Below are 12,269 nucleotides of genomic sequence, written 5' to 3' on the forward strand. Positions count from 1 at the left end.
GACAATGGCCGTTGCGTCAGTCGGGGACTGAAGTATTTCTTAATAAAAGTTCCCTTCCCGTCTCTCGCCGCTCCTCAAACACAATGCTGCTCTGCTAAAAGACTTGGACTAATTTTGCATATGTAAATATTGGACTTTCCCAGTGGTCCCCTCGGGACACAAAGCCAGGTCACGGTCTTTAAGGAGCTGTGACCTCCGCAGTGGGAGGGGGCGTGGCCTGTGTGAGGGACTCGGGCCGGGTATATAAGGCTGCCCGGTCGCTGGGATCATCAGTCGACAGCATGTTGGTGGTGTCAGTGCTCAGTGTCGGTGAGTGGCCTGCTCCTCCTCCCCGCTATGGTGTTAAATGCTTTAGGACAATGCATTTGCCTTTTAATTCAAATTCAAAAAAATATAGCAAATTGGTAAGAAATCGGACGACAGTTTATACATTAGTTTTTTATTCCATCGTGGAAACATCATGGCTACCACTGCAAAAAAAAAGAATGAATAGGAAACAAGACCTGAACATGTTAACGAATACCCAGACAAGCGACGGTGACTAACGTAAGTCAGTTGTATCTTCGCCCCTGACGCACCAGGTAAGAGACGCGAGCTGGCGCACGTTAACACCAGTGACCATGACTTACTAGACCGCAGACTGACCCAAGACGCCCTGCAGGCGCTTCATCAGGACATCTAGAGGACAAGGTGGCTCCTGACGCTGACTGCCGCCACAGGGCTGCCCATACCAAGATCGGGTGGAGTGACTCCCGACGCGCCATGGGCGTGACACAAGACGAAAACAAAAATGATTCTGCCCACCTGCCATGTCTGACGTACACCTCAGTCAGCGAACCATCGACCAGGTATACATACACAGTCTTTACAGAAGCCATGATCATATGGTAGTATAAAGGACCATGTAGCATTAACATTCACACTAAATCCGGCTATGAAAATACTATTGAAATAGGTTAGGATGTCCAGTAATGATGGAGCTCATAACAGAAAGTTTCGGGGAGGGATTTATACCAGAAACACCGCTGGGGATTTGATATTCGACTTGAAAATAAAATGGACGCTAGAAGTAGTCATAGGCAACGTTGAAAGGGCTTCATATATATATATATATATATATATATATATATATATATATATATATATATACTCGTCAGACAAATGCTTAAACACAGATGAACTTGACACAGACGCACAGCCGTACACACAGACCCCCAGTGATACCTGATCGGACATTTATTGTCAATAACCTTCCAGTGACGCTGGTCACGGCCGCTGTGGTGGCGGCTCCCCAGAGTGACTTCCCGCTCCCTTCGGCAGCGCCCCCGGCAGCACCGCTCACCTCTGAGGGCACCATCACCCAACAGAACACGCAGCTCAACCAAGTCCTCGTACAGGTAAGTTGACATGACTGGGTGTTTGGGGGGGCCAGGTCGACCATACCTGTGCCGCCACACACCCCCAGAGAAAGGCATCAGCTGAGTGTATGTCGCGTCTAGTGGAAACCCCAGAGATTCTGCTGACTCACTAAGGGCCAGATCACTGACCCAAAGGGCCACGTCATTGACCCAGAGGGCCACGTCACTGACCCAGAGGGCCACGTCACTGACCCAGAGGACCACGTCACTGAACCAGAGGGCCACGTCACTGACCCAGTGGGCAAGGACATTGACCCAAAGGGAAAGGACATTGACCCAGAGGGCCACGTCACTGACCCAGAGGGCCATGTCACTGACCCAGAGGGCCACGTCACTGACCCAGAGGGCCACGTCACTGACCCACTGGGCAAGGACATTGACCCAAAGGGAAAGGACATTGACCCAGAGGGCCACGTCACTGACCCAGAGGGCCATGTCACTGACCCAGAGGGCCACGTCAGTGACCCAGAGCGCCACGTCACTGACCCAGAGGGCCATGTCGCTGACCCAGAGGTCCACGTCACTGACCCAGTGGGCAAGGACATTGACCCAAAGGGAAAGGACATTGATCCAGAGGGCCACGTCACTGACCTAGAGGGCCACGTCACTGACCCAGAGGGCCACGTCACTGACCTAGTGGGCTACGTTACTGACTCAGAGAACCAGGACAGTGACCCAAGGAGGCCACTTTATCGTGTATACTTTCTTGGTGGTCAGGAAAATATGATTATCATACTTGTTCGAATAGAATATGATTAATATTACTCAGTGAGGGATTTAGTGTAACTTTTAGCAGCTTTTTAGTCAAAGCTAAGCTCAACGTCTGAAATAAACTAAATTCTTCTTTCACTAATAATATTTACTGTTGTTGAAAACGTATCTTGTGTCTGTAAATTCCATAGATTTCGTAGGAAAAAAAACCCACAATGGTTATCCTGTGAAAAATGATTTTTTAAGATGGACTCCCACCCAGAAAGTGTTCCGTGTCTTGATATACTTTGATAAATTCTTAATTGAACGACCTCATCCCCCAATACCAGCCCACATACTCCGTCATTTCCTCTTTGCTTTAAAGACCACATTTCGCAGCCACTGTGCCCTGCGTGGCATGGAAGCTCTAATTTCTCAGTCATGTTCCCTCACCCCAGGAACCCTCAGCAGCGACAGACGTGGACGACCACCAGCACCACCACGACGACGACCACCACCACCACCACCATGACCACGCCGGCATAGAGTGGTTGCGAGACTCGGTGCCTGGCAACCCTGGCGTGGACTACCCCATCTACTGGCAGGTCCCGAAGACGTCGTTCTCCTGCCAGGGACGACAGCTGGGTGGTAAGTCACCTCCCTCAGACCACAGTATGAAAGTCATCTCATAATGCAGATGACCTCCCACTCACATCACAGCACCCTGACACCGCTCAGACAACAACAGACATGCAACACTAAAAGAAAAAAAAAACGCACTTAGATACCAATTCCCTCAAAAGAGATCATCTGAATCCCTAAAGATGTCCACTGTCACCTTCTTAACCCCCTAAAGAGACGTAAATCTAACCTGAACCCTCCAATACCCATGAGTGGTCAAACACTCACACATAGAAACCCAACCATAGCAGATGTAACATACGACATTCACTCCCCACACCAGAAACATCAACATCACGGCCATATAACCGGGTCAAACGTCCTCCTCCGCTTACAGGTACTAGTTTAAGACAAGAAAAAGGAATTTCTCGATACCTTCCATTAACAGTTCATCCTAATCACCTTCAACTATAAATTATACAGAACAGATCACTCAGAACAGTCAACACCTGCCTAACAACCATTGAACACCAGCCCAACGAATCCAAAGCGCTTGTAGTATAATATTACCTCAACGTGTCGGGCACTCATTTCTAACACGTAGACCCCTTCCACTCGAACCACTTGACCCTAATTTCATTTTTCAGCAACCTTTATCATAGATCTCCTTCCTCCAGCAAATACGACACTGGCAAAATATATTTACGCCATATTGACTCAGTGAGCACTAAACAACTCCCCTCTTAACCTCGTCGCAAACTTCACCCCACCAGTCATCTAAAACTCCACTTCCGATGCATTTACGAGTCATGCTTTCTTTTTTTGCCTTCTGCACCCCAACCGTCCATCCAGTGCTCCAAACACCGATTGAACATATCACAAGACCCCCTCCCTCCCGCTCATGTCCAAGATGTAATTTCCATACTGGAGACTGCCTTGTGCTCACCACACAAAGACGTGCACAGAACGTCATGGTATTTCTTGACTGTGGTCCCGCCACCTGAACGTGGCCGGCTTCCTGAGCAATGCGAAAGCCTTGTAGTATGGAAGCATGGGTAAGGAAGGTAGGGTAAGGTAAGAGGCTGAACCCTAGGGCAGGAAGGTAGGGTAAGGTAAGAGGCCGAACCCTAGGGCAGGAAGGTAGGGTAAGGTAAGAGGCCGAACCCTAGGGCAGAAAGGTAGGGTAAGGCAAGAGGCAGAGCTTGATGTCCACCACTTAAACAAAGAGGGAACCTTCAAATACGATATTTGAGAAGGTCTTTTGAAGACATTGTAGATCCTAAACCAATTTATAGGAACACTAATTCTTTTAAAAAATGGACTTTTGAATCTCTATCATTACTCTTTCTTTAAGGCTTCAAGGCTTCGATTTCTTTTCATTCTTATGCAAATCAGAAGACACACATACTGATAATTGTACCGAAGAATCCCCTACATGCCATACTACATGACCAGGTAATACTCATTTGCAAATGACTGAAAATTTAAGTCACCTAAAATGTAGCCAACTTATTTCTAGACAAGTTTGAAAACTCCACGATTATTTTCACAGGTTATTATGCTGACGTAGAGACAGACTGCCAAGTTTTCCACATCTGCAAGAAACACAACGTTGACTCCTTCCTTTGCCCAAACGGAACCATCTTCCACCAGATGTACTTCACCTGCGAGTGGTGGTATTCCGTCAAATGTGAGGAGTCGGAGAAGTTCTTTAGCCTCAATGACAACATTGGCACGGTAGATAGAACGAAGGCCCAGGAAAGCTTCCCTCCTCAAGGGGTCATTCAAGGCAGACGGGAGGAACAGATCCAGCAGACACAGCAAGTGCAGCAGACGCAGCTGACCCAGGTGCAGCAGAGACCACAGCTTCAGCCGACGCAGCAGAGACAAGAGGTGCAACAGACTGCGCAAGTACCATTTCCTCCGCAGGTTTCTCACGTCGACAGCGTCCCCACTGACTCGGTAATGGTGACTGGTAACAATGAGCCAGTTCAGCAGGGAGTAGGTATTGCAGACAGTCAGTTCCCCCAACAACATGTAGAGGCTTCAGTTCAGCAAGGGGCTGAGCTGTCGCCAGCTGCTGTTGACAGTTCTACCCAGCAAGCTGGACAAGGGTTCGATTCACTCCCCGTGCCTAGCGAAGTTCAGACAGACCTTGAATTTGCCCCTGGGTTAATCGAAGGTGTTCAGCAAGTTCAGCAGGACGATGAGTCTGATACTGAGGTGACCAGAAATGTTCAGGTAGCAGATGTCATTACTCCTGCGGTGACTGGAGATGTTCAGCAAATTCAGTCCAAGAGTGATCTTGTTCCTGTGGTGACTGAAGACGTCCAGCAAGTTCATCATGATGATAATCTTGCTCTTGAGGTGACTGAAGGTGTTCAGCAAGAGGATAAACTTGTTCCTGAGATCACTGAAGGTGTTCAGCAAGTTCAGCAAGAGGGTGAACTTGTTCCTGAGGTGATTGGAGGTGTTCAGCAAGTTCAGCAAGAGGGTGAACTTGTTTCTGGGGTGATTGGAGGTGTTCAGCAAGTTCAGCAAGAGGGTGAACTTGCTCCTGAGGTGATTGGAGGTGTTCAGCAAGTTCAGCAAGAGGGTGAACTTGTTTCTGGGGTGATTGGAGGTGTTCAGCAAGTTCAGCAAGAGGGTGAACTTGCTCCTGAGGTGATTGGAGGTGTTCAGCAAGTTCAGCAAGAGGGTGAACTTGTTCCTGAGGTCATTGAAGGTGTTCAGCAAGAGGGTGAACTTGTTTCTGGGGTGATTGGAGGTGTTCAGCAAGTTCAGCAAGAGGACGAACTTGTTCCTGGGGTGATTGGAGGAGTTCAGCAAGCGGTTGAACTTGTTCCTGGGGTCATTGAAGGTGTTCAGCAAGTTCAGCAAGAGGGTGAACTTGTTCCTGAGGTCATTGAAGGTGTTCAGCAAGAGGATGAACTTGTTCCTGAGGTCACTGAAGGTGTTCAGCAAGTTCATCATCAGGGTGAACTTATTTCTGGGGTGATTGGAGGTGTTCAGCAAGTTCAGCAAGAGGGTGAACTTGTTCCTGAGGTGATTGGAGGTGTTCAGCAAGTTCAGCAAGAGGGTGAATTTGTCCCTGAGATCACTGAAGGTGTTCAGCAAGCTTCAGCAAGAGGGTGAACTTGTTCCTGAGGTCATTGAAGGTGTTCAGCAAGTTCAACAAGAGGGTGAACTTGTTCCTGAGGTCATTGAAGGTGTTCAGCAAGTTCAGCAAGAAGATAAACTTGTTCCTGAGGTCACTGAAGGTGTTCAGCAAGTTCATCATCAGGGTGAACTTGTTTCTGGGGTGATTGGAGGTGTTCAGCAAGTTCAGCAAGAGGAAGAACTTGTTCCTGAGGTGATTGGAGGTGTTCAACAAGTTCAGCAAGAGGGTGAACTTGTTCCTGAGGTGATTGAAGGTGTTCAGCAAGAGGGTGAACTTGTTTCTGAGGTGATTGGAGGTGTTCAGCAAGTTCAGCAAGAGGGTGAACTTGTTTCTGGGGTGATTGGAGGTGTTCAGCAAGTTCAAGAAGAGGGCGAACTTGTTTCTGAGGTGATTGGAGGTGTTCAGCAAGAGGGTGAACTTGTTCCTGAGGTCATTGAAGGTGTTCAGCAAGAGGATACACTTGTTCTCGAGGTGACTGGAGATGTTCAACAAGCTCATCACGGAGATGAATTTGTTCCTGAAATAACTGGAGATGTTCAACAAGCACATCCCGGAGATGAGTTTGTTCCTGAAGTGACTGGAGATGTTCAACAAGCACATCCCGGAGATGGGTTTGTTCCTGAAGTGACTGGAGATGTTCAACAAGCACATCACGGAGATGAACTTGCTCCTGAGGTGACTGGAGATGTTCAACAAGCACATCACGGAGATGAATTGGTTCCTGAAGTGACTGGAGATGTTCAACAAGCACATCACGGAGATGAATTTGTTCCTGAAGTGTCTAGAGATGTTCAAGAAGCACATCACGGAGATGAAATTGTTCCTGAAGTGACTGGAGATGTTCAACAAGCTCACCAGGATGATGTATTTGTTACTGAAGTATCCGGAGATGTTCAGCAAGTTCACCAGGAAGGCAATCTTGTTACTGAAGGAGCTGTAAATGTTCATCCAGTTCAGCAGGACGATGCTATTGTTCCTGGGGTGACTGAAGATGTTCAGCAAGTTCACCAGGAAGATGTTCTTGATAATGTAGTGTCTGAGGGTGTTCAACAAGTTCACCAGGATGATAATCTTGTTCCTGGGTTGACTGAAGGTGTTCAGCAAGTTCAACGTGACGATTTTGTTGTTTCTGGTGTAACTGAACTTGTTCAGGAAGATAGCATTGCTAATGTAATACCTGGAGATGTTCAACAAGCACATCACGGAGATGAATTTGTTCCTGAAGTGACTGGATATGTTCAACAAGCACACCATGGAGATGAATTGGTTCCTGAAGTGACTGGAGATGTTCAACAAGCTCACCACGGAGATGAATTTGTTCCTGATGTGACTGGAGATGTTCAACAAGCTCACCAGGATGATGTATTTGTTACTGAAGTATCCGGAGATGTTCAGCAAGTTAACCAGGATGATAATCTTGTTCCTGGAGTGACTGAAGGTGTTCATCAAGTTCACCAGGACGATATTCTTGATAATGTATTGCCTGAAGGTGTCCATCAAGTTCGCCAGGAAGATGTTATTGATAGTGTATTGCCTGAAGGTGTTCAACAAGTTCACCAGGATGATAATCTTGTTCCTGGGGTGACTGAAGGTGTTCAGCAAGTTCACCAGGACGATATTCTTGTTTCTGATGTGCCTGGAGTTGTTCAGCAAATTCAGTCGAAGAGTGATCTTGTTCCTGTGGTGACTGAAGGTGTTCATCAAGTTCAGCAAGAGGATGAACGTGTTACTGAGGTGACAGGAGATGTTCAGCAAGTTCACCAGGATGATAGTCTTGTTCCTGTGGTGACTGAATACGTTCAGCAAGAAGATAAGGTAGTTCCTGGGCTGAACGGTGTTCAGCAATTCAAAAGGACGATATTCTCGTTCCTCAGGTGACTGAAGATGTTCAGCAAGTTCGCCAAGAGGACGCTCTCATTCCCAAGGTGACTGAAGATGTTCAGCAAATTGACAAGGAAGATGTTCAAGTTCCTGGGGAGACTGGAGATGTTCAACAAGTTCATCAGGCTGATATTCTTGAACCTGTGTTGACTGAAGACAATCAAGAAAATAACGTTGTTTCTGGGGTGACTGAAGGTGTTCAGCAAGTTCAGCAGGACAATATTCTTGTTCCTGAAGTGAATGAAGGTGTTCAGCAAGTTCAACATGAAGATTTTGTTGTTTCTGACGTGACTGAACTTGTTCAGGAAGATAACCTTGCTAATGTAATACCTGGAGATGTTCAACAAGCACACCACGGAGATGAATTTGTTCCTGAAGTGACTGGAGATGTTCAACAAGCACACCACGAAGATGAACTGGTTCCTGAAGTGACTGGAGATGTTCAACAAGCACATCACGGAGATGAATTTGTTCCTGAAGTGACTGGAGATGTTCAACAAGCACATCATGGAGATGAACTTGTTCCTGAAGTGACTGGATATGTTCAACAAGCACACCACGGAGATGGGTTTGTTCCTGAAGTGACTGGAGATGTTCAACAAGCACACCACGGAGATGAATTTGTTCCTAAAGTGACTGGAGATGTTCAACAAGCTCATCACGGAGATGAATTTGTTCCTGAAGTGACTGGAGATGTTCAACAAGCACATCACAGAGATGAATTTGTTCCTGAAGTGCCTAGAGATGTTCAACAAGCACATCACGGAGATGAATTTGTTCCTGAAGTGACTGGAGATGTTCAACAAGCTCACCAGGATGATGTATTTGTTACTGAAGTATCCGGAGATGTTCAGCAAGTTCACCAGGAAGGTAATCTTGTTACTGGAGGAGATGGAAATGTTCATCCAGTTCAGCAGGACGATACTATTGCTCCTGGAGTGACTGAAGATGTTCAGCAAGTTCACCAGGAAGATGTTCTTGAAATCGTATTGCCTGAAGGTGTTCAACAAGTTCACCAGGATGATAATCTTGTTCCTGTGGTGACTGAAGGTGTTCAGTTTCAGCAAGAGGGTGAACGCGTTACTGAGGTGACAGATGTTCAGCAAGTTTACCAGGAAGATAATCTTGTTCCTGAGGTGACTGAACACGTTCAGCAAGTTCACCAGAGCGGCATTCTTGTTTCTGATGTGCCTGGAGTTGTTCAGCAAATTCAGTCAGAGAATGAACTTGTTCCTTTGGTGACTGAAGGTGTTCATCAAGTTCAGCAAGAGGATGAACGTGTTACTGAGGTGACTGACGATGTTCAGCAAGTTCACCAAGAGGAAAGTCTCATTCCCAAGGTGACTGAAGATGTTCAGCAAGTTCACCAAGAGGAAAGTCTCATTCCCAAGGTGACTGAAGATGTTCAGCAAGTTCACCAAGACGAAAGTCTCATTCCCAAGGTGACTGAAGATGTTCAGCAAGTTCAACAAGACGAAAGTCTCATTCCCAAGGTGACTGAAGATGTTCAGCAAGTTCACCAAGACGAAAGTCTCATTCCCAAGGTGACTGAAGATGTTCAGCTAAGTCAGCAGGACCTGGACCTTGTACCGGTCGTGGCTGGTGAGGGCCAACAGTTCGAGCAGGACCACGACGTCGTTTCTGTGACGACTGGAGGCTTCGAGGAAGACCAGGAGGACGTAGCGACAACCACCGAGACCTCAGTTGAGACTCAAGACCTTGAACAAGATTCTGACGCCGTTCTCGGAGTGGTTCAAGAGGAGGAACATCTCGAGACGAAGAGTGACACACAAGACTTCGCTGCTGTAAACGAGAAAGGGGAACCCAGGACTGAAGAAGGCATTGTCTCACAGGTTCCCGAACATCCTTTCTTACTGCCCGAGCCGGAGCAGGAGACACATCATGGCCGTCCCATTTTTCCTGAGGTGACCATCGAAGCAGATCTCACAGGAGAAGCAGCTCCTGCTGAAGAAGCGTCCACAGAATGCAAGGGAAATGATCCCGGTTGTTTAGCAAGGGAAGACACCGGAGAGCTACAGTTGTATGGTGTACCAGTCAGAGGCCACCCAACACCCGACATCCGTGCAGAGACACGGCCATTTCTACAACTACCTTCTGGCGAAGACTTCATTGTGCCTGGCGTGCTCGAAGTGAACGGTGAGGAAGTCTCTAGAGAGGAAGAACTTCCTCAAGAACAGGAACTCACTTCCTTGCCTGAGCAACTCTCTGCTGACAGTGATCAAGGAAGTGATGTTGAGAGTGGGACTTTACCGGATGTTCTCCCAACACAAACATCTCTCGTACCTTTGGCTGTTGAGACGACACAGGACGGAGTCACAGCCACGTCTCCTACTGAAGTGGAACAAGAAGTTACACTCTCTTTGACGGACCAATTGCGTGAGGACGTTTCGATCAGTGACGAGGAGTCAGTCGAGCCTCCACAGGAGGAGTACCTTGAGCACCAAGCTAGAGCAGAATCTATTGAGAGTTCTGAGTCTGATGACGTTACAACTCTAGGACCACTCCTCTCTAGGTTCACACCCACGCTTGCTCCCGAGGTTCTTCTGTCTACCGAAGAGAGCAGATCATAGAGACACAACCTACAGAGATATTGGAAACAGCACAGGGCCAACCTGGAGTTGAGTTAGGTCCCCAAGCCCCAGAAAACGGAATCATCCAAGAACCACAAGAAGTCCAACTAGTTACGTTTGGTCCAGCGGAGGTAACTGATCACGAAATACAGGAGCAGTTCGACGAGATAACGATTTTCAGAGATCAGACGGAGGAGGCAACAACTTTCCCAGAATTATCAGGTGTCGAAGAGGCCACAGCCACAGAGTTCGAGGACGAGAGTAGTGTCACACAAGCTACCGGACAGACGGACGCAGCACCAGAGCAAGTTACGGAACAGGAGTTTCCATCGCCGTTTGAGACATTACAAACCCTCGCTCCAGCCGCTGATGACGCAGGGCCAGGTGAGAAAGCAACAGAGACAGTTCCTGAGTCTCCTCAAGGAACGCCACAGCTGACCAACGGTGACGTGGAAGAGACAATCAATTTTGGTGAACCATATGATCATGAATTAGGAGAAGAAAGTCCGCAACTTACAGGCGTTTCACAAGCGACCAGCGACACAGAAAGCACTACTGTCTTCGAAGTGACGACAGACGCTCTGGGAGTAGCCACAGAGACCGAATCGCCAACACCACAGGAGAGCACGACGGAGAAAGACAGCGAACAGCAAGAACCTGCGTCCAATGTAACCGACACCACCCCTTACGCTCAGAACGAAATTGTTCAAGACGAAATTGTGCCAAGTGTCCCAGAGACTCGAAGCGAGGTTTTACCCGCTCCCGAGTCCCCGCAGGATGCCGTGGTGACATTCATACAACATCATCAGGCTACAGCAGCTGCTGAAGAAGAAAGTACTCTTTCCTCTGTGACTCCGGAGAGTGAAACTGAGGGAAACACAACGCTGCAGCCCATCAGTCAGGAAGAGGACAGTATACCGCCTGTAAGCCAGGAAGAAATTATAGGCATCCTCGACGAAGACGAAGAAAGCTCCACGATTTTCCTTGTCGGCCAAGACGAGGCCACCGCTTCACCACAGGTCACCCTGGAGGTAGACACTTCCTTGCCATTGCTCACGCTAGGGACTACCACACATACCGGTCAGGAGACACCAGCTCGCCTCCCTCTTGGTCGACGAGAGGATGACACTGACCTCGGTCATGAGACAAATCTCCTCTCACAAGTGCCACAGGAAGCACAAGCCGTGAACCAAGTGTCTCAGGAGCTGATATTTCCTCCATTATCCTTCCCACAAGACAGGGTCCCGCCACCACTCTCTGGCCTCTACCAGACGCCTTTCGCATAGTCTCTCTGCATCCCTCGCTCCACTTATATGTCTAGTTCTAGGTTTATATTTTCCTACTTATATTTATGACTTGGTGTGCATGGATACAACATTGCTCAATATATGTCTGGTGGTGCGGAAGACTGAGTGGAAGTGCGTAAGATTGTTACTTATCCTAGACGTCACTTGTAGTGTACAGCTGTCGTGTCCTTATCTGTTCGGGAATGGGTAGGTTTCTTCGAACTGATTTAACTGTTTGTGTTTCGGTGACCAAAGAACAGTGGACAATACTTTTTAAAATAAAAAATAAAAATCGTTAATATTTCATGCAGTTTTACCTTCCTTTTCTATGTTGTACACACTTGCCTTTTATCATCGTGAGATGTAATGCAACATGGATAAACTTTTCTTTTTCACTTTCAGATAGTTGGAACTGTGGAGTAAAGTTCCTTTAAACACAAATGTTTTCGACATGTTCCACATCCGGTGAGAGTGTATTGCGGTCTCAGAATTATCCCTGAGACCTGACGTGTCTAAGATCTCTCAGGTGGTAGATGGAAGTTGACTTTGATGACCTTAATGTCCCTGGCAGTTGACTGGCCTAAAGCCTGAACAATGGGCGGTTTATTACCTGTGAAAACTG

The 12,269-nt window shown here is 47.5% G+C and overlaps 1 protein-coding gene across 1 annotated transcript; it reads left to right on the plus strand.

Moving 5' to 3' along the window:
- The first annotated feature begins 245 nt into the window (after nucleotides 1-245).
- LOC139766453 (uncharacterized) lies at nucleotides 246-11,951 on the plus strand. Its single transcript, XM_071695141.1, is given in 7 exon segments — nucleotides 246-309; nucleotides 1,258-1,397; nucleotides 2,567-2,756; nucleotides 4,282-5,630; nucleotides 5,878-7,640; nucleotides 7,709-10,324; nucleotides 10,327-11,951. Coding segments are annotated over 7 exon segments (7,407 nt in total). The 5' UTR covers nucleotides 246-281; the 3' UTR covers nucleotides 11,648-11,951.
- Nucleotides 11,952-12,269: the final 318 nt, after the last annotated feature.

Source organism: Panulirus ornatus, chromosome 57 (genome assembly GCF_036320965.1).
Source record: "Panulirus ornatus isolate Po-2019 chromosome 57, ASM3632096v1, whole genome shotgun sequence".
NCBI classification, from domain to species: domain Eukaryota; kingdom Metazoa; phylum Arthropoda; class Malacostraca; order Decapoda; family Palinuridae; genus Panulirus; species Panulirus ornatus.